This window comes from Gymnoscopelus microlampas, assembly GCF_963454915.1.
Source record: "Gymnoscopelus microlampas genome assembly, chromosome: 2".
Lineage (NCBI taxonomy): Eukaryota > Metazoa > Chordata > Actinopteri > Myctophiformes > Myctophidae > Gymnoscopelus > Gymnoscopelus microlampas.
The window spans coordinates 23,617,568-23,642,828 of NC_139939.1; the positions used below are offsets into that span (position 1 = coordinate 23,617,568).

The following is a 25,261-nucleotide window of genomic DNA, read 5'->3' on the forward strand; positions in this document are numbered from 1 at the left end:
GTGAGTGTGTGCACTCGAGCGTGTGCATGTGTGCATCGTTGCGTGTGCTTGTGTTATATTTCACGTAGGAGGTGGTCTTTATTTTATTTATTTATTTATTTCACCCAGAGTCCCTTGTGAATCCCTCTCAACCACAAAGAGCTCATTAACGGGAAATGGTAGTGCTGAGCCATGCCATAGAGATGCTAATTCGGGTACTAGCCCATCGAACCAAAGCCTACCAAGTCACAGACTCTCGCTATGAGAACGCGTGTGTGGCCTTTTAACAGCTCTGGTTTCAATCAATCTCAACGCCGACAAAATGGAAACACGGACATACTGTAATAAACCAAACAAGATGAGAAGGTGTTTGTGTGCGAGTGTATGCTTGCCTTGCGCGTGTATGTATGTGTGTGAGGTTGTATATTAGGGAGGTGGGGGGGGGGTCATTGTTGGTGAAACAATGGAAAGGGGTGTAAAATATTAGAGAGACGTATGGATCCGTATGGATCCGTATGGACGTATGGGGCATAGGTAGAGCACAGCAAATATAGATCGGAATACAACAGAACGAGAGACTAAGTAAATGAAAGAAAGAAAGCAAGAACAAAAGACCTGCAAGAGACCCATACTACAATCCTGATTCTCTCCACTTTCATTATGCAAACATTCACTTCAAAGCCAGCCCCTTGTAGGCAGGAATAATGCATTCTATTTCATCTATCTAAGGTGGGACAGCCGTCTGAAAATGAGCATAGACAGTAGCTACACCACCTGACATCACACATCTCTCAAGCCTGATTTATACACATTGTGAGCTTGTAGATCAGCTACTTTCAGTGTGAGACACCGATCAGCTACTAAGGCGTCACTCTCTCTTGTTCATTGCGTCACTCTTCCTCCTTCCATCTCTTACTAACACAAAGCTGTTTAAAATGTGTGTGTGAATGAGAGTCATTTGGGCTGACGCACATATGTACCAGACCACACCACGTACAGTAACACACAACACAACACAACACATACACATACACATAGTCAGCCCTCAGGGAGCCATCAATCACGGGGACAGGTGTAAGCAGAACCGATAACACCAGAAAGTGTGTCTGACACAAAGCCACTACAATGTGTGCATACATTTGTGTATTTGTGAGCATGTGTGCGTGTGTGCGTGTGTGCGTGTGTGCATGTGTGCGTGCGCGCGCGTGTGTTTGTGTGTTAAGGCTGAGCCACTGGACAGCTAAGAACCCCCTGAGGTCGGAGCTGATTCGTAACTTGACACTCCATCAGTGGAGGCGCCTTCCACACATCAGAGTGTTTTATTTGGACAGAGTCTCGCCACTGTGAAAGATCCACACACCATTTCACAGCTCATGGAGCAGCCTGCTCTCACAACCATGGGAACATCTGCATGAACACTGTGTCCTTTATACAAAGCCTGAGTTATACCTAGTTGAGGGCGGGTGTTGTGCACCCCCGAAAATAGCCGATCTACAGGCTCACAACGCGTCGCACAGCGACGCGTTGTGAGCCTGTAGATCGGCTATTTTCGGGCGTGCACGACACCGGTGCGCTACTGAGTGTAAATCAGGCATTATATAAGACCCAAGTATAATTCACACGATCCGTGAACTCGTCGGTAAGTCAGTAAGTCTGTTTTTATAATCATAGAACTTGTGATTTATAACGCAGTGCTACTGCATGAACCATTCTCTTTGTGAGAACCCAAGACAAATATTCACAGTGAATGTGCACCTGCACATTATTATTTTTTTATTTTTATGACAGCCGGGTCGTGGGAAAAGGTTTTTATTATAGGGAATAGGATTATAGCAGTCTCCCACGGTTCATAACTATATAACTTCAAATGTTATTTCAATCAAGTATTAATATAAAACTATAAAAAGTAATAATATTTACATAAGGAGAGGAGTCTTTGCACAGCAACATTTTTCAAACTACCGCACGTTGAAAGGACCGGACAAACAACTTTTCTTTTCTTTTTTTTTGACCAAACTCTGCCACTCAAAAGTATACCTCACCGTAGACCACATCAGAGAGGATACCACGCTATTGTTGGACGTCACGAATGTCCCAGAGATCATTATTATTTCAGCTTTGGCCAATCGGAGGCATTTAGTGTGAGCCAGGGTTTCAATTAGCCTGCTTCTCCTCCACAGTAATTAAGCCGTCTGACCTTCACACTGGATCCCACCTGTCAAGCAGTCAGTCACTGGAGCTGGGCCTTTACAGAGCCAGGGGAGGCAGGGAGACATGACTGACAGGACGACTTTGAGCGGATATATTGTGTGCGCCTGTGTGTGTGTGTGTGTATGTGTGTGTGTGTGTGTGTGTGTGTGTGTGTGTGTGTGTGTGTGTGTGTGTGTGTGTGTGTGTGTGTGTGTGTGTGTGTGTGTGTGTGTGTGTGTGAGACCATCAGACTGGCATTTAGACTGACAGACTATCAGGGGCTATTAGCCATTTCCCAGGTGGCCTCTTATTCATCCCCAGCACAGCGACTGCTCAGAGGAGCTGAAAGAGGCTATAATCGTGACATTACAACTGATTGAGGGCGAGTGTGTTTGTGTTCAATGATAAAGATCATGTACATGCAAGCACAAACACACACACCCACCCACCCACCCAACCCCCCCCACCCCCCCCCCACACACACACACACACACACACACACACACACACACACACACACACACACACACACACACACACACACACACACACACACACACACACACACGAGCACTCTAATGCAAACACAGACATAAAGAACAATGTGTCACAGAGCTAAAGAGGATTGTAGATCCACGGATAGGAAAAGCAAACGCAAAGAGGGTCTGATGATGTGAATAATTTAGAGAGCCTGCCGTGTAGTGGCTCTATAAGCATATGAGAGAGAGAGAGAGAGAGAGAGAGAGAGAGAGAGAGAGAGAGAGAGAGAGAGAGAGAGAGAGAGAGAGAGAGAGAGAGAGAGAGTCTAAAAGAACAGGAAAGACAGATGAAAGAGTATTGGGAAACTTTAGGCTAAGGGCCAATTTATAGCTGTGTCATGTTTTTCAGTTGAAAATCAGTGATTTTCGGGCGAGTGACGCGCGGTTGTACGACAGCAGCTTGAGTGTAAATTAGGCTTAAGTCTACAATTCCCTTGAGTAGTGGGTGAGGAGAGAGGAAATACAAGAGAGGAGAGCAAGAGGGTGAGCGAACATAATGTAAGAACAATAGGCTGCGTGTCCCAGAGCAGCGTGTAAAGGCAGGCTGTGAGATTATTCATAGTTGAGCGACTTCACTCACTAAGACACTCTTGCGCTTGAGAGTCTATCTGCATTATGTTCTCCTAATGGACCTACCACTAACATCACCATCAACATTAATGGACTCAAGCTGCTGTTAACATCACCATCAGCATTAATGGACTCAAGCTACAGCTAACGTTACCGTATAGCATCAATGGCCACATGCTAAGAGATACTTTTACACACATACATTTTCACCTTTTTTTTTTGTGCTTTTTACCCCTTTTTCTCCCTGATTTAGTAGTCCCGTCTTCCCTCCGCCCAACACGGGCCAATTGTGTTCGTATACAGTAGATGGTCAACAAGCATCCTCTCGTTTGTCAAAGGTTTTGGAGTCAAAATAACCACAACAAACAAAAAAAAATTACATATTTTTTCTAAAGAATACAAAATAATAATTTTCAGACACAAAATGTAACACAAACATCACCACTGTCACTGCTACACACTGACCTCGTAGCACATTGAGCCTGGTAGAGAAAGTGAGCTCTCCTGCCGAGTTGGAGGCATGGCATTCATAGACCGCCTCGTCTCTGGGGGTCCTTAGTGGCTGGATCCTCAGGACTGAACCAGATCCATCGTCAAAGTCTATCACCTGGTCATGGAAACACAGGACAACACACATCATCAAGCATCCATATCAAATATCCATACCTACTGACAGTACAGTAGCATGTCAGCATGCTTGATAGGCCCGCTAACTTATGTTTAACCACTATCAACCTGCCGTCTCTATTTTAGGCACGCCATTATAGATTAAAAAAACTTTCAAAAATATTTTAAAAATAGGAATCACTTGGCCATCAGCGCCCCTTCTATTCTCACTTTGGTTGGTTTACTTGCATTTCCTTTAACAGCTACTGTAGCGAGAGAGAGAGAGAGAGAGAGAGAGAGAGAGAGAGAGAGAGAGAGAGAGAGAGAGAGAGAGAGAGAGAGAGAGAGACTTTCATCTTGACCACGTCACTATTACAGTATGTAGATCCTCTTCAAACTGTCCGCTGTTCCAAAGGACATCTTTTTACGACCTTGCTGATGTCAGGAGAAGGGGGCAGTTGAAATGATAGAACATCTCTGTGAGTACAGCTTGATGTATAAATCATTGGACAGCAGAACAGCTTTCAGCATCAGTACTAATAAAATATTCTAGTTTTAAATACAGTAGTACTAAATGATACAGGTTAATATGGAAGAATGATCGTACTGTATATGTGTGTGAATAAGTGTGTGCTTGCTCCGGTGCGGCACAAGAATGCTTTTTCTTCAACCACAATCCTGACTGACAGGTCTAAGAGGAGAAATATAGATTGACTAAAAAATAAAAACATCTCCTCCGGTGATTTAATCTCAACAAGGACGAGACCCGGGTGAACTTAAACCCGGAAGGAACCCAGGATTATTAACGGGGAAACGAACCTGGAGGTCAAGGTGAACACTGACGGGGGAACGGAACAGCTCTGTCTAAGAATGACTGTTACTTGGAGTGAGAAAAGAAATGAAAGGTTGAACCCTTTGGGCAAATAATAACGCCGTCTTATATCACACCTCACATATAGCCCAAGGTGCAGTCTCTCATCATCATTCGGTTTAAAATCCACTTTCCAGGCACCACACTGGGTTGGACTGAATTCTCGCTATGGCGTCTCTAACATATAAAAGCCAGTTCACATAGCAAGAGCATTGCTTTGATATGTTTTCGTGACATATACAGTAGTACAGTACAGTACATCAGATTCTCTTAAAGGAGACATCCGGTCATTTTAAGTGTTATGTTTGATGTGCGTCAAATCACTTACCGACGTAGAAATGAAAATCGCGTGACTCCACAAATCCCCCTATCGACCCCCACCATTGGCATGATAGTAGGATGCTGGATAGCCCAAATTCGCCTATTTTAACAAATGCAAAGTCTGTTTTTTTGCTTCTAGTACTCATTGTTGAGTCCCATGATAATGTAACAGGCGCTAAAACTCCGAGAAGCTAACGGCTAATAACAGAACGAGCTAATGCTGGGGCTGCTTATCTCTCTGCATGGCAGCCCCAGGTTGCCAGGTCGGGAGAGAAACAGGCAACCTACGTCGGTAAGTGATTTGACGCACATCAAACATAACACTTAAAATGACCGGATGTCTCCTTTAACATATTTAAGAGACACAGTCGAACGGCGAAAGGAGGCTTCCTACATAGTTTGGTATTGGAGGGAAATTACACGTCAATATATTCTGTTACTGTATAGTAAAAGGGCTTATTGTTTGGGGAGAACGTCATTTCTTGAAATCACATTCTTGTCATTTTCCCCTTCAGCATTAAAGGGGTATTTTTTACATTGTTTGTTGATTCAGTATTTGTATTTTAACCATGTTAGACTAATTGAAAACACACATCCCTGGTTCTGGTGAATGATATTATCCCTCTAACTTTTTTCATTTATTTTATTTCATATTTTTATTTTATTAAATTTTCTTCATTTCATTTTTTTTTTAAGTATGCAAAAAGTAATTGAACCCCCCCACCCCTATATTAATCAAGACAATATCAGTCAGCAGAACCAAGGACGTGTGTTTTCAATAAGTCAAAATGGAATTTGAAGTACATGGATGTTGTATCTGATAAAAATGAATATCAAATATCAAAATATTGAATCAAGAAACTTAAAAACTGTCTGGGACGCACACAAAAGCCCTGAGTAGGCGTTAAAATTACCCAAAAAGTGTTTTAAAGTGAAATACCCCTTTAAGTCTGATGTGTACTTCTGCCGTACAGTGTGAGCTTGTAGAATCCTACCTCAAATCTCTGGTTGCTGACTTTCTTGCCCTTCTTGTTCCAGACAATCTTGGGCTGGGGGTCCCCGGTGGCCTGACACACAAAGGAGGCCACTCCTCCCTGCACACCTGTCTGGTCCTCTGGGGTTCGTGTGAATCTGGGTGGCGCTGCATGGAGACATTATTACACATAGCATGTTAGCTGTACTGCTGGGATTCTCAACCTGTGGGCCGTGAGGATATTCCAAGTGGGGCCCCAAATAATTGGTAAAACACTGCAGAGATGTTTATAATATAACATTAATATTTAGAAAAATGTATGTAAAAAGAACGGTGATGGTAGTTTTTCTTTAAAAGCTTAAAAAGTGAGTTTTCATTGTCGTACCAATAAAAAAGAACTTAAAGTATACTACTTTAGTTCCATTGATCCAAGCCAGAAAAGGTCAAATAAACATACTCTGAAAATGAAGACCGGATGACATTCAATGGAATCAAACTGGCTACTAGTGATGCGCGGGTTGACCCGTAACCCGCGGGACCCGCGGGTCAACCCGCGGCGCGGGTGGGTCGAGTCAGAATTTCGGAGAAAATTCTGCGGGCTGCGGGTGAGCGGGTCACGCGCTCTCACACGCAAAAAAAATAAAAATAATAACATGCTCTTGTTTTGTCTTTATTCCTAATAAGAATAAGAATAATAACAATAAAACAGTTTGAATACACTTGGGGATTATTTTCTAACCATGATTTTACAGAATTTAAAAAAAATCGTGGGTCGCGGGGCGGGTTGAGCCGTAGATTTATATATGGGTTCGCAGGGCGGGTTGAGGCGGGTTGGGTTCCGTCGCGGGGCGGGGCGGGGCGGGTCATGAAAAAACCCGACCCGCGCATCACTACTGGCTACGTTGCAATTACTGAATGTGGATACTAACTAATGGCTCATTATGTAATTCATTTAAAGGTAGGGTAAGTGATATTTTTTGGTTAAATCAAACAGTTTTTTGTTAAAAGGTTAAAGCCCTATATTGTGATAGTAATCGTTGCTATAGAGTGTATGTTCAGTAACAGGAGTCTCCCCATCTCTCCACCTCTTTAATAAACAGAAAATACATTTTCAGATGGGTTGCCAATCACCAGCCAATCTGGAAAGAGAGATTCATCAGCTTAAATGTTATAGTATAGTTGTGTTGTGTTCCAGTTCCAATTGTGTCTGCTCATTCCTTTGTGTCATCACTTCCAATTTCACTTGTTTAATCTGTATGCTGCTGTAGGAGTTCTCTCTCCTGATCGGATAAAATAGGTAACCCGACCTGAAAATGCATTTTCTGCTCACTAAAGAGCTGGAGAGACAGGGACCCCTCTTACAGAACAAACACTATATAGCAATGAGTACTATCAGAATATGGAGCTATTTAACACTTATTTCAACAAAAAAAGAAAAGAAAAATCACTTACCCTACCTTTAACATAATATTCATGTAATTTCTGTATTTATTAGTCTGTGTGACTGTGAAGTTATAGGAAATTAATTTAAGCAGCTAATTATTATACATGTTTAATTATAGCGATTAAAGTAATAAGATATCACAGTATCCCGAAACTACCGAGTTTGAGTAGTTTTCTGTTTCATACAAACATAATGTGAGTATATATGTATGCAACATAGTATACATTATGTATGGATTGTGAGATGGATTATCATGTCTTTTCATGAGTGCACTCATGTGTCAGTATACAGAGCACCGTATTTAACTGTACTTGAATATCTGTAATCTGCATTGGTCCATTATGAGTGAGGACACTTTATCTCTGAGATTTCTATTGTATTAAAAAATCTAATCCTTTCATGCATGCTAGTCAGGCAGTGTCACATGGTCTGTGTGGGAATAGAAGAAAGAATAGAGTGGCAAATAATAGTAGACATGGGACTAGAGAGAGAGAGAGAGAGAGAGACAGACAGACAGACAGACAGACAGACAGACAGACAGACAGACAGACAGAGAGAGAGAGAAATAGAGAGATACAGAGAGAGAGAGAGAGAGAGAGAGAGAGAGAGAGAGAGAGAGAGAGAGAGAGAGAGAGAGAGAGGGGGAGACAGATTTACTAGGGCTGTTCCACACGTTCTAGTACAGAACAGAACGTGTGTGTGTGTGTGTGTGTGTGTGTGTGTGTGTGTGTGTGTGTGTGTGTGTGTGTGTGTGTGTGTGTGTGTGTGTGTGTCAATGTGTACAGCATGCACACATATACAAATAAACCTACGCAGGAATGTCTTCAAATGATCTCTGTTTGTGCATGACTGTCTTCCAGGTTGCTTGCTTTTTGGCGTGCCCTTTTCTGTGTATAATATACATAATATTCGTGTGCTGTTTCATCTGTTACTATGTGTGAGCGTGGCAGGATTCTCCTCCTGTCCCTGAACCACCGAGAGAAGCTTAATATTCGTAGCACCATAAAGGATTTATGAAGACTTACTCCTGACATGACCACTAAAGCTCCTCGTTCCGGCAACGCCAACAATATCATAACCACGGCCTTCGCTGGATTGTGACATCATGACATCAAAAAGATTCTGCACGTCAGTCATGGCACGTCACCGCCAGCTTGCCTAATGGCATTCCAGCCAAACCAGAAAATCCCTACTTAAGAGCTTACTGCCAACCACCCTGACAAAGGGAGAGAAATTGCTTTTTGCTGTTTAAAAGGAGGGAGGGAGAGAGAGAGAAAGGCTAAAGCTTTAAGGAGGAGAGAAGAAGAGAGTGGGCAGAATGACAGAACAGTACGCGGGAATGAGATGAGCACAAGAAGAGAGAGATGGGGAGAAAGAGAGATAGAGAGAGGGGGAGAGACAGAAAGAGACATAGAGAGAGAGAGAGAGAGAGAGGGAGAGAGACAGACAGACATAGAGAGAGAGACAGAGAGGCAAATGTGCTGGTGAACTCTCTATCCGGATTGAGGAGAGAGTGTGTGTGTGTGTGTGTGTGTGTGTGTGTGTGTGTGTGTGTGTGTGTGTGTGTGTGTGTGTGTGTGTGTGTGTGTGTGTGTGTGTGTGTGTGTGTGTGTGTGTGTGTGTGTGTGTGTGTGTGTGTGTGTGTGTATGTGTGTCATGTATGTCAGTGCGTCTAGACATGTCTGTGCAGTTTGTGCATGTAGCATGTGCAGTACATATCTGGTGGTATATGTACAGTATATGTATGCAGGCGTGTGTGTGTCTGTGAGAGAGAGATATAAAATAAACGTGTATCTGAGAGTGAGAGAGAGAGTGAGACAGAGAGGGAACGAGAGCGAGAGAGAGAGAGAGAGAGAGAGCGAACGAGGGAGCGCAGGGGAATCGCTCTCTTAATCCTCTCGGTAATCTCTCCCCCACAAAACAAATGAAAAGTGTAAATCCGGCAGAGCCATGCTAAAAGGCAAGGTAACGTTAGATTCGGATCGCTCAATCTCTCTCTCTCTCTTTCTCTCTCCCACCTCTCTGTTCCTCTCCCCATCCGTCTCTCTTAAGGTACATGTTTAATTGTGTGTTAGCTTTGCTGCTCTCTGTCTTATTCTAGCCTTTATGTCTCCTCTCTTCCTCCGCATCTCTTTGGTTGCACCCTCTCTCTCTCTCATCCTCCTCACCAGCCTCTCTTTCTTTCTCTCCTCCTTATATCTCTGGGGGGGTTACATAAGTATTTCTGTCACACTGACTGACGCAATGAGGAGGGGGATGCAAACGAAGGATCCCCACTTCTACCTCTCCCTGTCTTCCCTGTTCCTGCTCTCTCTTCTGCCTTAGGCTTCTCTCTCTCTTTCTCTCTCTCTCTCTCTCTCTCTCTCTCTCTCTCTCTCTGCCCTAACTCCTACTTTCCTAACAGTCATGTCTAAATATTTTGCGGGGGCCGGGGCTGAAGCAAAAGAAATTGCATTAATATTTAAAATCATTTTGGCAGAAGGTTGTAGTTTATAGTGCGGGGAAGAGGAAACCCTGGTAAACAAAGGCTGTTTTATGGCAAGACCCCCCCCCCCCCCCCCATTCGGCCACGATGTTTGAATGCCAGTCGCTCCTCAGCTATCGTCCTCAGTACAATCACACATGGAAGCAAGGGAGGGAACAGAAAAGAAGCCCCGCTGAGTGGGAGGGGATCCATGGAGAGATAAGAGATTTAGATGGAATTAGACAGCGCCAATCTTTCCCCTTTGATTTGTGCACACGGGATAGAGGGATGGACAGAGGGATGGATGGAGGGTGGCCTACATAATGTCGCCATACAGTGGGATTCTGATCTACACAACAGATGGCGGGGATTACAAAGTCAACCCTGGCTATCTGGGCCACTTTCAAGTCACAGCCAAAGACGTGTGATAAACTTTGATGCGTCCACCGGGTATTCGTTCAACTGGCTGGTTTTATGCTTGGTTGAAAAGCATTCCAAAAGGTATGTCTTCTGAAAGCACCAGAGTGAATGTGAGGAACTGTGGCGGCGTCAAGGCGGAGGAACAGAAAAATACTAACCCATCCAAAAAGTTACTCCACCGGCATTAATCACTTGACCACAAATATGCTCTAAATCATCGGTTCATCGGTTCATCGGGGGGACCTGCCGGGGACCCCCAGGGGTCCATGGGGGGGTTCCAGGGGGTCCACAGCTAAATTAGTTAATATAGCATCAAAATCAGTTTAACCAGTCTGACCCTATATATACATCGGCTATTTGAAAATAGCAGATCAACAAGCTCACAAATCGTCGCATCTGCTATTTTCAAAAACATATTTTTTTGAACAATTTTGAATCTTGTATGGGGTCCCTGGCACAAAATATTTTCAGATGGGGGTCCGCAAGATATTTCTAATTATTTTTTATTTTTTATTGTATTTAATTTTTTTCATTTTCCAAAAGAAATATTAAAAATAAATGAAAAAAGTAATTGAAAAAACACGTCTCCTCACGTATTAGAAGGGCAATATCAGTCACCAGAACCAAAGACGGGTGGTTCCGATTAATCTAACACGGTTCAAATTGAGTTTGAAGTTACAATGGCTTTGTAAAGGGGGCGTGTCTGATAAAATGAATATCAAATATCTAAATACTGAATCAAGCAACTTAAAAACGGTCTGAGGTGCTCCCAAAAGCCTGAGTAGAATGACCATAAAAACAATTGAAAGTAAAATATCCCTTTAACTCAAATATTTGCTTCTGGCGGGGGGGGTGGACCTTGACTTGAAAATGTTTGAGAACCACTGACATAGAAACAGGTTTTTCAGAAAACTGTTAGAATTTAGAAGACATTTTGTAGAATCGGAACCTCAGGGTTAAAAAAAAACCTGCATGTTTCTTTTTTTGTTAGTTTTTGTCCCCCTATAATGACATGCCCAAAATTGGAATGCTAGGGTTTCAAGTGGATAATGAATTTTCTCACACGTACGTCACCATCTTCACACGCTGTGCTCACCATTCCCCCCCGAGCGGAACAGGCACAGCTGTCACCGTTCCTCTTTCTTTCCCAATTCACCCGCCGCACAAACCACACCATATCTAGACTGCAGAGCTGGGAGGGAACTAAGTACATATCATCTCTGTCAGGAGGAAGACCTCTTATCTCCATATTCCAAAACTGTTACTTTTCAGGATTCTAATTCAAAAATAGCAAAAGTAGCAAATCTACAAGCTTGTAGATCTGCTACTTTTTGGCTTTTGTGTGACACTGTAGTATGATCGAGTATAGGTGTTAATTTATGAAAAATCACACCCAGTGTGAAGTGGGCAGTGTGGTCACAGTGGTCATCACAGTGATGGAAGTGATTCACTTAAAAACATGTGTTTTTTTTAAAGTCCATACTGCTATTCATAGGGCTGCACATGTGTCATGTGTTTCGCTAGCCAATCACAGTCCTGAATTTGCAAAGTCAGCCAATCACATTACAGCTAGTGGTGATGACACTAGCTGTAATGTGATTGGTTGACTTTGCAAAAGTATAGATATGCATTGACTGTGGAAGGGTTAGCGTTGTAGACTGCGTTGTAGACTATTGGCCAATCACGGTGCAGGATTGGTCAGTGTCCAAACCTCACTTATAGGGGGCGGTTACACCGCCCCAAAAAACACAAAAAGTTTAAATATGGAGATAAGAGGTTTCTGCCCGACACCATCGATATACTCAAGTACTGCGCTTCAGCACCAATTTGAGGTACTTTTACTTTCTTTTACTAATTCTTTCATACTTCATACTTATACATACAGTACTCCACTACAGTACATCTCAGAGGCAAACCTTTTACTCCACTACAATGATTTGACAGCTTTGGTTACGTACTTACTGCAGATCTAGATTAATATTACAAAACATACATGGAGTGATAAATTACGTATTACAAGTAAGACGCGCGAACGCTGGAAGCGAACGCAGCTCGAAAATATTGTGTATTTACGGACTGTGTGTGTGTGTGTGTGTGTGTGTGTGTGTGTGTGTTTTGACTGTAGCTGCACTCTGGCGCACTCTGTCGGTTGCACACAGGCAGTGCAGGCAGTGCACACATACTGCACACACACAGACAGACAGACAGAGCCACAAGCCGAGCAGAGTTTCATAGTAGGCTCCACTTGGGCGGAGGCGCGGCTTTGCCGCGCCTTCTTCCGCGTTCGCAAAAATGGATGTATGAAAATTGTATGTGCAGCAGCACATATAATATTTAAAATCAGCTTCACATTAACCAGCCGCGACATTAAAGAGATGAACACATTAACACCGTACTAAACATTCCAATAATAATATTGTGAAATGGGCCATTCTGCAATAATGACTACTTTTACTTTTGGTGCTGTAAGTAAGTATAGTATAACTCTGCTGTCCGGCAGGAACCAGCTAACTCCAAAACCAGTTAACTCCACCCCCCTTTGCTGGACTTAGCTGGTTTAGCAGAAAGTTTGAGGATCCAACGGAGTTAGCTGGTTTTGTCAGAAGCACTTTTTAATACTTTTCATTGGTTCAAATATTTTTTTAATCAACACACAGATGTAAAGGGTGTTCAATATAGGAAAAAAAAGCAAATACTTTAAAAACTTTTTTTGTCTACTTTGAAAAATCTGAGTACTTCTTCCAACACTGCTTTTGACTGGTATTGTGACTGAACTGGAGTTAATCATACATCACTTTACATGTACATCAAATAAACTGAGCCGCTTAGAAATGAGAACGGAGGTGATAAGGTCACGGCGGTGGGGCTTTGACTAGAGAAGTGCTGAGATGAAAGGACCACGAGAGGGATGGAAGCTCACAGATGCTATCTTACCCTTAAGGCGCGGGGGGGGGTTATGGAAACAGATGCAAGTGCAACGCTTCAGGCGATAATAGCCTATCGTGTATCAAGATTGATGAATTGAAGCGTATATAACTAATTCAATTTTCTAACAGAGTACTAGCTAGTCGGGTACCATAGGTTCTTCAGGTTGAGGGACTCAGAGAGATATCGCCTCTGTCGGGGTGGAAACCTTGTAAGAAGCATAACTGTTTACTTTTTCAGGGTTCAAATTCAAAAGCATCAAAAGTAGCAGATCTACAAGCTCAAAATGCATTTCGAGCTTGTAGATCTGCTACTTTTGATGCTTTCGTGTGACGCTGTAGTATGATCAAGTAGGGGCGTTAATTTACGAAAAAGGAGCAAAATGGAGATACGAGGTTTCTATACCTGACAGCGACCATATTTAAAAGTGTACTACAGTTGGTCAATTTGGAAGGCTCATTTTTAATGGCTCTGACTCTTCCAAAGCACACAGAGATGTTTCATTTAGCCTGCACCTCGTGGTTCATCTCCTCTGCCCTCAATCACTTCAGTGATAAGTAGACCTACAGTATGAATGTGGACAGGCCCTGGCCAATTGGATGGAATCAGTGAGTGGCAGTACTGTATAAACCATTCAATCCGGGAAGGCATCTGTGCCATTTTATATGTCCTTGGGCTATTCAAGAAATAGCAGCTATACAGTACAAGCTCATAGCGCGGATATGAGCATTTTTTCTCCAGCTATTTTTGAAAAATATTTGTGCAAATCTTTGAATATATATTCATTTTGTCAAACATTTGACAAATGTCTTCTAAATGTTTCTATATCAGTGGTTCTCAAACTTTTTCATGTCAAGGACCCCCTAAATGTATTTGGCCGCGGACCCCCATATCAAAATATTTTGTTCCAGGGACCTCCAGAAGCAAAGATTTGCGTTACAAATGTTCGCTTTAAAAATATATATATTCAAAGATTTGCAAAAAAAAAATCATGATTTAGAAAAAAAGCAGATCTACAAGTTCATATATCTGCTATTTTTCAATAGCCAAAGAAATCTAAAATGACAGAGATGTGTTCCCGGATTGAATGGATTAAATACACTTTGAAATGCACCACACACTAAAACTAACAAATGAAGACATGTGGGGTAAACTGTATGAAAAGCTGAGATGCTACATTAGTACAAATGTGTAGAGGCAAGGCCACTCAGGATGTGCTGCTGTAGCTATAAGCTTAGGAAACAAGAGATGCATGGAACAGAAGGGCAAGGCCAGATGCTAATGCTAGGTAACCCTGAGGATGTGTGTGTGTGTATGTGTGTGTGTGTGTGTGTGTGTGTGTGTGTGTGTGTGTGTGTGTGTGTGTGTGTGTGTGTGTGTGTGTGTGTGTGTGTGTGTGTGTGTGTGTGTGTGTGTATACATATGGGGGTGTGAGAGGGTGGAATGTTGGTCTATTTATTTTCTGCTTACAGTCGGGAGAGCAGCCTATATGTCTCAGAAGAGGAAAGCACTAAATGGTTATTGAGCGTCCTGATTAGATCGATATCGCGCGCGCTCCTCATCCAGAGACTTCAGCATGTGTGTGCTTGTGTTTAAATTGAATGGGCTAAATATAGGGTAATGATGTTGGCCAAACTTGCCTAGTACAGTATGTGTGCCAAGTGTGTGTGTGTGTGTGTGTGTGTGTGTGTGTGTGTGTGTGTGTGTGTGTGTGTGTGTGTGTGTGTGTGTGTGTGTGTGTGTGTGTGTGTGTGTTTCGTTTCTGCCGATAGTTGGGCAGATAATGAGTAATTACAGTCTGTGCCAAGCAGACATTCAGATGCATAGCGTTGCATATCGTTGGGCAGAAACCATCTCCACTTTTCAACTTTTTATGCTTTGTTTTGTTTGTCAACTAATGCCATCCTTCATCATAGTGTCACACAAAAGTAGACGCGTTGTGAGTTTGAAGATTTGCTATTTGGGGGGGGGGGGGGTTACATTTCCTTAAAAGTTAACGCTTATGGACATGTGACGATATGGTGGTGGGTGGTAGGCTGATGATTTCCTAAATGAGGCCTGAGTCAGCCTTGTCAGATGAGTTGAGGTATGAGACCAATATAATGGCATGAGCAGCTCGCCTCCGGAGTGGGCGGCCGGCCGGCCAGTGTCATAACTTAAAACACATTAACATCAGACCGGAACATAAAGAGCAAATTATCAGCTGTTCGCTTTTGTCCGAGAAATTAAATTGGATTGTTGGGACCAATAAACGTGGTGGCGAGGCTATTGTCCGTCTGCCATGTGCAAGTGATAACGAGAAAACATTTGAAACGATGAGCTATTTAAAGAGAAGAGTTTAACATAACACGCAATTAAAATCTAGGGTTTCTCATCCAATTTCACATTAAGTATCTGCTGTATAGTGGTCCAAACTTTGTTGACCTGGGTCCCCCAGGACTATATCCTATATCCTTTTATCTTTGCTAAAAATAGCCAATTTACGAGCTCACAACATGTCGCAATGCGTCACGTTGAGTTGCGCGTTGTGAGCTTGTAGATCTGCTATATTCACCAAATGTTTTGCCCAGAATATGGACACTAGGCTTCATTCAAGTTGTTAAGAACAATGTCAAACTCTGATTTATTGCAGCAAAATGGATTATGGCTCCAGTGCGTAACTGTTAGTGTGACTATTTTGTGATATCAGACCTCTTCCTGAGTCTTATTAGGGGCAAGTTCCGGTTTCATCTTCATCAAACATCGGTTAACAGGCAGCTGAATTTTGCAGTGATCCGGTGACTTAAGACATTACTTCTAATGCCAATAGTAATGCGTGTCCAATTAGCGCGTCACTTAGCCCACCATGGCTGCCCCGGGGTCTGCCAAGTGCCTAGTTAATCAGAGTTAATTTGTTAGAAACACAAGGGGAGGGATTAATCAAATAGGGTCTCCTTTCATGCACAGGTCATTAGAAACAGTCTACCACTCACTTACTTACTGGGTCAGAGCTGGCTTCCCATAGAGATGAATAGGCTTTCTTGGTACTAGTCGCAGTGCATTACTCACAAATGGGCGCCTGCTTGGCTAAGTTAAGGCTAAGCTAACACTATCGAGGGCCTCTGCCATTCACAGATGAGTGCACCTGCTAAGCTAATGCTAAGCTAACTCTAGTCAGATCCCATTACTCACGGATGGGCACACAGCAATAATAGCTGCAGTGCTCTGGGCCAGTTGGGCACACTGAGATGCTTCAGCTGCAGAACAGACAGATTTCTTTCACATCAACATGGACTATATTACTCTGTTCTGCCAGCCTAATCTGTTTTCTCTCATGGGCTGACATTAATGGCTGAGGATAGAAACCATATTGAAGGTCTCAAGTGCTGCGAGGTCACTCACAACTAATTCTAGGAATATACAGTGGCGCCATTGTGTTCCGAGGCCATTGTTTGTCAACTACACACACACACTACCGTATTACAAACAACACATTGGAGCTATTGACGCTGTTGAAACAATAGGGAGGACAATCACCTATTTTTAGATACGTAAGTAATTGCAATTAGCACTTCTGGGCCATTTTGGTGAACTCCTATTGAGAGCTCTGAGTTCAAATCAGGACACATCATTGTTTGTCTGTTATACAGCTGAAAGGGAGTATTATTAAGGGGTCATTATCCAAACATTGCAGAGATTTGCTAAGAGATATTTTGACTACTGTTAACATTCTAATGAAAAGTACTAAAGTAGTTTGGTATTCTGTCATTTGGTACTCTGTCCGGGACCATTGCTATTTTAACTCTACACATGTAAATGTGTGGTTACATTTGTTCACTCTCAGACTTACAAATGGATAAGTTAACACTGAGGATGTTACTATCTCTCTACTACTGTTGACTATGAGTAAGGGTGTCAAACCAGAATGAGCCATCTTTACACTGTGTTGGGATCCAGTGTGTGCGTGTCAGCAAATACCAAACAGCCACATAAAAGTGACAGGATCTATTTAAAAAAAAATAACTCCGCTCAGATCAGTTTCACACCCTAACCTAATCCCCCCCAGGGGATAACCTTTGAACCGCGTGAACCTGACCATTGAATCTGACCATTTCATCTTATTACAAGTGAATTGTGACCTCACCCCCATCCATCAGCAACAAGGATGCATGGAGATCGTACCGAGCCACATACTTAACACACTAATCTCCTTTCTAATCTAAACACTGGTCATGGGCTTACATACAGTACATACACACACACACACACACACACACACACACACACACACACACACACACACACACACACAATACACATTTGACCCACATCTGCGGTCAAATAGATATCATTTTAGCGGTCCTTGACATGAAACAAGTTTGAGAACCACTGATATTATATCAATATTTTATTTTTTTTCCCACGATTTTTCAAAAGAAAATACAGCTCATAGCTGCTCGTAGCTTGTACAGTAGATCTGCTATTTTTGAATAGCCCAAAAGTATAAAATAATGGTTCTAGGTAAAACATCTAAAATGACACAGTAGACCTACGTATATGCTTTCCCGGATTGAATGGATTAACCATAAAACAACCATTTCTCTTGTGAGGAACAGGAAAACTGTCCTGACAATGTCTATTTCTCAAATTCTACTATTCTTGCGGGACCATTTGGCTCCTCACAAGCATAGTCATAAAAGTACACACAGTACACACACACATTTATAAGAGCATGCTGTCAGGGGATATAGGCTTCATGACATGCAGTACATCACACATCTGTCCTCATATTGTTCAGTGTCTTTAGGAATGTCTTGTAAAATCTCTATCATTACGTGGCGTGACATGCTGTCATCTTTGGAAAGGAAATGGAGTATTTTCTGGTCCCTGGGAGAGGGGAAATTACTTTTAGATAGACAGACAGACAGACAGATAAATGTTACCGCTTCATCCATGGTTTCACTTGTACACTGGCTGTGTTAACCCATTCAATCTGGAAAAGCATCTGTGTCATTTTAGACTTTAGCTATATAGCAACATACGTTTTTCAGAAAACTCTTAGGATTTATAACAGTAGTTCTCAAAAATAGCAGATAGGCAAGCTCACAGCGCGGAGGTTGCGTCACCTCCGTTCACTTCATCCGGCCAGGTCTTCTACATAGCCTTCTATTGGCGAATAGTGATAAAGCTCTGAACGGGAAGTTTACGGAATGCACTGGAGTCTATGAGCGTTTGTCACTATTTCGAGTTTGAACCACGTGACCGGCGCTGTTTCAGACCGCTCATTGACGTAACTCTCCAAGTTCTGGTGCGGCTCTGCTTTTTCGAAGAATCTTGAAAGTGTTGAATCATTTTCAAATGTTCTATTCTGGAGGTCCCTGGCACAAAACATTTCAGAACATTTCCAAATATATATCATTTTGGGGGTTCTTGGCATGAAAAGGTTTGAGAACCACTTAGTAGAATCTGCCTCAGGTCTTAATGGGTTAAATAAGCACTACAGTATTTCAGTGTGTACCTGAGCATCTGGTGTTGGGTGCCTTGGGCTTTTGTTGTCAGTGTGGTATAGTGACCGGACCATTTTTCAGTTCGCTCTGAACGCAAGGAATGTCCCGCTGCCCACAATATGGCAGCATACTGACAGATCAGTCAATTATCGCATGCAAATTAATTCCACGTTGCCAATGTCGGCATGTGGAACCCTAAAAGGAGAAAATCTGTGACTGAGAAAAAGGATTTGATGCGTTTCACGTATTTTTTTGATAAATATGTGTTTTGGCTTCTCGCTGGTGTCATGTTAGCTCATAATGGACAAGGCAGCAATTCCAGTGACAAAAAAAAGGATGATTGGTGTTGCATGGCACGAGGCTTTTATCCCATTGATACCTGGAACGCATCTGTGTCACTTTAGATGTCTTTGGCTATTCAAAAAATAGCAGATATACAAGCTCATAGCGCGGCACCGAGTGCCGCGCTATGAGCTTGTAGATCTGCTATTTTTGAAAAATCGTGAAAATATTTTTTTTAAATATTTTTTTTACGATTTTTTTTTTAGGATTTTGATTTTTTTTAGACGCGGCCTCAGGTCTTAATGGGTTATACGTACGAGACACAAACGATGCCAGGGTGCCGGTGTTAAAAAACGTGTAACGTTATCCATAGTCTCCCTAAGCAGAATCAGATTCCCTGCTTACCAAAGCATTATGTTGCAAATGCGGCGACGCCTTTTACAAACACTGCCTCTGGAAAACGAGCCATTCTGTAGCACGCACGACGGAAGGAGTTGTGTTTCAACTGGAATACTTCTGCTTCGGCGCTATGCGGGGGGAAAGGATAACAGCTTGTTGGCCGTAGGGCAACAGAGGGTCAGTTGAGAAACGGCCTGGCATCGTATTGCTTCAGCTCACCCTGACAGACTCACACACACAGAGATGCAAGGCGGCTCCGACACGGCACATCCCGGTGCTAATATACAGCATTGGCCTAGTTTGGCATGGGCATTATTATTCTTAATCCACGGGATAGATGTCACACACCGACACACACACACGCACGCACGCACGCGCACACACACACACACACACACACACACACACACACGCGCGCGCTTACACACAGAAGTACATTACAATACAATGAGAGCGGATGAGAAAATTAAATACACAAATGTGTATTCTACAGCATTGGTTCTCAAAGTGGGGTCCGGGGACCCCCAGGGGTCCTTGAGGGAGTTCCAGGGGGTCGCCAGCTAAATAATAGATTAGGCACCAAATGGACCCTTATGGGTCTGTAACTCTGAGAGTGTACAAATGGAACCAAATGGACCCTAACGGGTCCATTTGGTTCCATTTGTACACTCTCAGAGTTAAATTGACATAGATTTTACAACATAAATTGCAGTAGCCCTAATGCATGTCAAACTGGGGGTCCTTGAAATTAAAATGGTTGAGAATCACTGCTAGAGCCGTAAAAAATCTTCTCTTATGGGGGTCCCTGGCATATCTTTTGAAACGGGGGTCCGCGGGCTAATAAGTGTCAATTTGGGGGTCCTTGACATGAAAAAGTTTGAGAACCACTGTTCTACAGAAATGTTCACTCACACGCATGCACACAAAATACTACAGCAATTCATGGAGAATTGCGCATATGGTATAGGTCATGCAAAGTGTCCAACTCTGAACATGGACTAGTGTTGCGTGACATTGTTTCTCATCTTTTTCCCCCTCTCATATGGTGACCTCTGTTTCACACTGAATCATGTAGCGAAGCAGGATGATGCAAGGCACACAATAAAATAAAACAGACCAAAAGAAACTCTCTCCAAACGTTTGGGTTTTTGTGTGTGTTATTTAGTATTTCATGCTTGGATTTCAATATAATGCAATTATATTCCATTAGACATCAATACAGCATGTCCACACACACATAACAGGCACCGGGGATTTCAGTGTCCCAATTGCCTTCCATTTTTAATTCTCGACATTCAAATCCGGGCCGTCTGGTCTGTGTTGAAATTGAAAGAGGCATTACCAAATGAGAGAAAAGGGAGAACAGAAAAGCCTTCTTCCCATCCTTCCCCCCCCCTCGAGCACTCTCTCCTTCCATTCTCAATGGATTACAGGGATGTGGTGTGGCTCCGTGAGGCAGCCAGAGGATGTGAGAAAAGAGCAATGGAAGAAGAAGAAGTCGGCATGAATGGGATGAGGGGGTAGAAGAGGAAGAATAATATAGAGCGGGGGGGAAATGAAGAATCCTTTCCTCCTCTCTGTCACCCCCCCCCCTTCCCTCTTATAGAGAGAGCGTCTGGGAGTGTCATCATTTTTGATGGATGGCAGGGGCCTTTTACAGGGCGACCCAGGTTCCTACCCATGGGACCAACGAGGGGGCTGAAAGGAAAACAAGAGTGGCTTCCTTTGTGTGCTTTTACTGTGCTCTTTGAGTCCGGGTGCTTTTAGAGCATACATGGTGTCTTAACCCTTTAAGAACTGAGGCGATTCTTAAAAAAATGCATTTCTTTTAGTTTTTTTAGAAAAAAATCAAAATATATTTTTTTCAAGATTTTTCAAAAATAGCAGATCTACAAGCTCGTAACGCGGCACTCGGTGCCGCGCTACGAGCTTGTATATCTGCTATTTTTGAATAGCCAAAGACATCTAAAGTGACACAGATGCGTTCCAGGTATCAATGGGTTAAGGGGTGATTTATACTTGGTTGCGCGCCGGCGTTGTGCACCGCAAACAGCCGAACTACAAGCTCAAAGCAGATCGCCTATTTGTGGTTCGCAAAAAAACCAAGCATAAATCTAGGCATTGGTGTTTGTGAGTGCTCATCTATGCATGTAGGCCTATTCTGTCCCATTCTGATTGTTTTATGTGTTGAGCCTCACACAGCGGGAGGACGTTCGTACGCCTCCAGTGAATTAGGGAGGCTGTCTGGGAAATCGTAAAAGTAGCCGGTTCGACCCCTGGTCCCTGAGCAAGACACTTAAACCCTAAGAGCTACTAGTACCCCCCGTGCGCTCTTCAGCAGTCATCTCAGCAGCCATCAGCTGTAAGAAGTTGTAAAAGCAATTTCCACCTTCCCCCCGGGGAAGTTTCCACACAATGCTCTCTTTCTATTTCACCTGGATTCTTTCAATCTTTACATTTATAAAGGGCAAAATGTCTCTGTGAATTTCACCGGGGGATTTTTGCAACAGAACTGAATTCATTTTGTGCAAATGCACTGGTGAATATTAGGCCTATACTGATGCTAGCACACAGTAGTGGGTTCTTATCTGTGACAGTGTGCAATCCCCCAAAAGCCAGTGAACATAACGATGCTGTCCAGTGGAAACCATTCCTTCCTTATTATAATAAACAAATAAATATTAGCCAGCGTTGTGAGCTTGTAGATCTGCCATATTCACTACTTTTGTGTGACACTCTTGTATGACGAAATAGGGCATTCAAATCAAAAAGATAAAAAGTTGAAATATGGAGATACAAGGTTTCTGCCCGACAGCAACGATAAGCTCAAACCCTCGGAGACGACTGCTGTGACTGTCTGCCGACTTCCTTCTTCTTTTCTCTTTTACTCATTCCTTCCTAATTCACCTTCTGTCTTTCTCTCCGGCCTCGCTCCTTTTTCTGTCCTCCTCCTTTTCTTTTTCTCACCCCGGTCCATTCCGTTTCATCACCCTGCTGCCTGGGGGACAAATCCTCCCTGCTAATCGTGATCATGACAGGGCCAACGGGGATCATCTGATCCCCCTCCCCCCATATGCTAGACAGACACTTGTCTCATGCACACACACACACACACACACACACACACAGTAGGGAAATTATCTGATTTGCCATATGTGGTCGGTCTTTCCATGCCAAGTAATACTGGGATGGACTAAAACAGCTGGCCCTGTGTCAAACGAAATACACTCTGATGCGTTGGTGTGTGTGTGTGTGTGTGTGTGTGTGTGTGTGTGTGTGTGTGTGTGTGTGTGTGTGTGTGTGTGTGTGTGTGTGTGTGTGTGTGTGTGTGTGTGTGTGTGTGTGTGTGTGTGTGTGTGTGTGTGTGTGCGTGTGTGTGTGTGTCTGTGTGTGTGTGTGTGAGCGCCTTTTTCCGTGATCACGTACCTTATGTGAAACATAAAGCACAACACATATGGTACGTGATCACAGTAGCGTGTTCAAAACATGTGCGTGCATCAGTGTATCTGTCAGATTCTCTTTGTCCATGCATATCATGTCTCTACGGTACTGTTGTATGCATTGTGCAGGTGCATGGGTGCACTGTATTGCACGTGTGTGTGTGTGTGTGTGTGTGTGTGTGTGTGTGTGTGTGTGTGTGTGTGTGTGTGTGTGTGTGTGTGTGTGTGTGTGTGTGTGTGTGTGTGTGTGTGTGTGTGTGTGTGTGTGTGTGTGTGTGTGTGTGTGTGAGGACACTCACAGTCGGCGTCAGCGAGGAAGAGGAGACTGAGCAGGAGCAGGCCTGGACCGGTAGAGTGCATAATGGGATATGTGGACACCCGCATGCTGTGTCCGTCCGCCGTGAGCTCACTGCCTCACTGACCAATAGGAAGACAGAGACTGGCCCTCACCTGCAGAGAGAGAGAGAGAGAGAGAGAGAGAGAGAGAGAGAGAGAGAGAGAGAGAGGGAGAGAGAGAGAGAGAGAGAGAGAGACAGACAGACAGAGAGATAAGGTGTGAGTGCAGTTCACACAGCATAATAAAATAAAAAATAATAATCAAGATCTAGGATTGCTAGAGAGGCTGTGTGCACGTGTGCACAACACACTCATACACGTGTACACACACACACACACACACACACACACACACACACACACACACACACACACACACACACACACACACACGTGCGGGTGGTGTGTGTGTTGTTGAGCTCCCTCTAGGCTCTTCCCTCCACTCCGGTGGGGCAGCTGGCTCCCCTGTTCTCGCCTCATTAGGACCATAGACGCATAGCCGGCGGGTGTGTGAGTGCGTGCGCGCGTGTGTGATGATCACAGGAGAGGCTGACAAACTTGAACTTCTAGCAAACGTTCCTGATGAAAACAACACAGTGATGTTGTGTGATTCATCGTGATGCCAGCAGAGAGCTGCGGCTTCACCATTGGTCCCTGTTGTACCGGCTCAGGATGTGATAGTGCGTGTAGCACGCCATTTGTACTCCTCTAACGCAGCACGCCACAGAAACACATCATCCGTCAAACCGTGTGATTTCAGAGTTGCCAGTGTTGTGCTGAACGCAAGGAATAGCTTTAGAATGGAGGGAGGAAAGGGAGGGATAGATGGGTGGATGGATGATGCAGCCAGAGGGGAGTGACCAGTGTTATATATCCTTGCTATGCGGTATGTGATGTGTGATCAAACAAACTATTAACTCTGAGAGTGTACAAATGTAACCAAAGTAAGTAAGTGTTTATTTTTCCCCGTTGAAAATGAAAACGCAAGGCACTCTTCTAAAACACTCATCCAAACTCCCAAATTGAACATTTTCCAACATTTGTCAATTCTCTGCAACCAGATAAAAAATGCCAGATGTGCAGTGCAGCGCATGCTGCTGGCCTTTCCAGCATAGTGGGGTACTCCTTTGAAAACCATTCAAAACTTTCAGCTAAAAAGGCCTTGGTGGACATGGCCCCCAAGGGTCCATTTGGTGACATTTGTACACTCTCTGAGTTACAAATTAGCACTGAGGCTTTTACTGTGTAACTATGCTTTCTGCCCCTCGCACACACCTGGATTTTTTTGGTTCCCATTTCCCCAAAATATACTTCACCTCACCTGTCCCTTTCCCCTCCCTCTCTCTTTCCCTGTGTCCTGCTCCATCCCATTTCACCCGATCCCCCTATCTCTCTATCATCATCTTAGTGCCATCTGCGGGGTCTGGTGTGACTGTCTGGCTGTATCACAGAGCTCATAGCTCTGATGATCACATGGTTGACACTGCCCAGCACTTGACAGTGAATATATGAGAGAGAGAGAGAGAGAGAGAGAGAGAGAGAGAGAGAGAGAGACACACACACACACACACACACACACACACACACACACACACACACACACACACACACACACACACACAAAATGAGTGGGAGGGTTACATTATGTGTCTTTGCAAAGTGTGATCTGCATGCCTTAGTTTCTTCGTACCTGCTAGTGCGTGCATACGTGTTACTGCTTCTGTATGTGCCCACTTTACACCATCGGTGGTGGTGCATGTATGCACATACTCATACTCACTATGTGTTTATGCATGTGAGGATGAGTGTGACTGCATATTGTACTGTATGTGTATGTCTGCTTGTGCACCAAGTCTATACAGGTAAGTTTATTTTGACACAAACCAAATGGACCCATGTGGGTCCATTTGTACACTCTCAGAGTTACAGACCTGATTCCTAACTATCAATCATTTACTGTAGCTGGGGACCCCCTGGGGGGCGGGGGTACTGTAGTCTTGGTTGCTTGTACATACT

At 43.5% G+C, this 25,261-nt stretch overlaps 1 protein-coding gene across 1 annotated transcript in view; it reads right to left on the reverse strand.

Moving 5' to 3' along the window:
* Window positions 1–25,261, reverse strand: part of ptprdb (protein tyrosine phosphatase receptor type Db) — a 138,769-nt gene that overhangs the window by 77,843 nt on the left and 35,665 nt on the right. The window contains exons 2-4 of the mRNA XM_084070460.1: window positions 23,209–23,359; window positions 6,072–6,217; window positions 3,744–3,885 (exon numbers count right to left, since the gene is read on the reverse strand). Coding sequence (XP_083926586.1) covers window positions 3,744–3,885; window positions 6,072–6,217; window positions 23,209–23,293 — 373 coding nt within the window. The 5' untranslated portion in view covers window positions 23,294–23,359. The remainder of the gene's footprint in view (window positions 1–3,743; window positions 3,886–6,071; window positions 6,218–23,208; window positions 23,360–25,261) is intronic.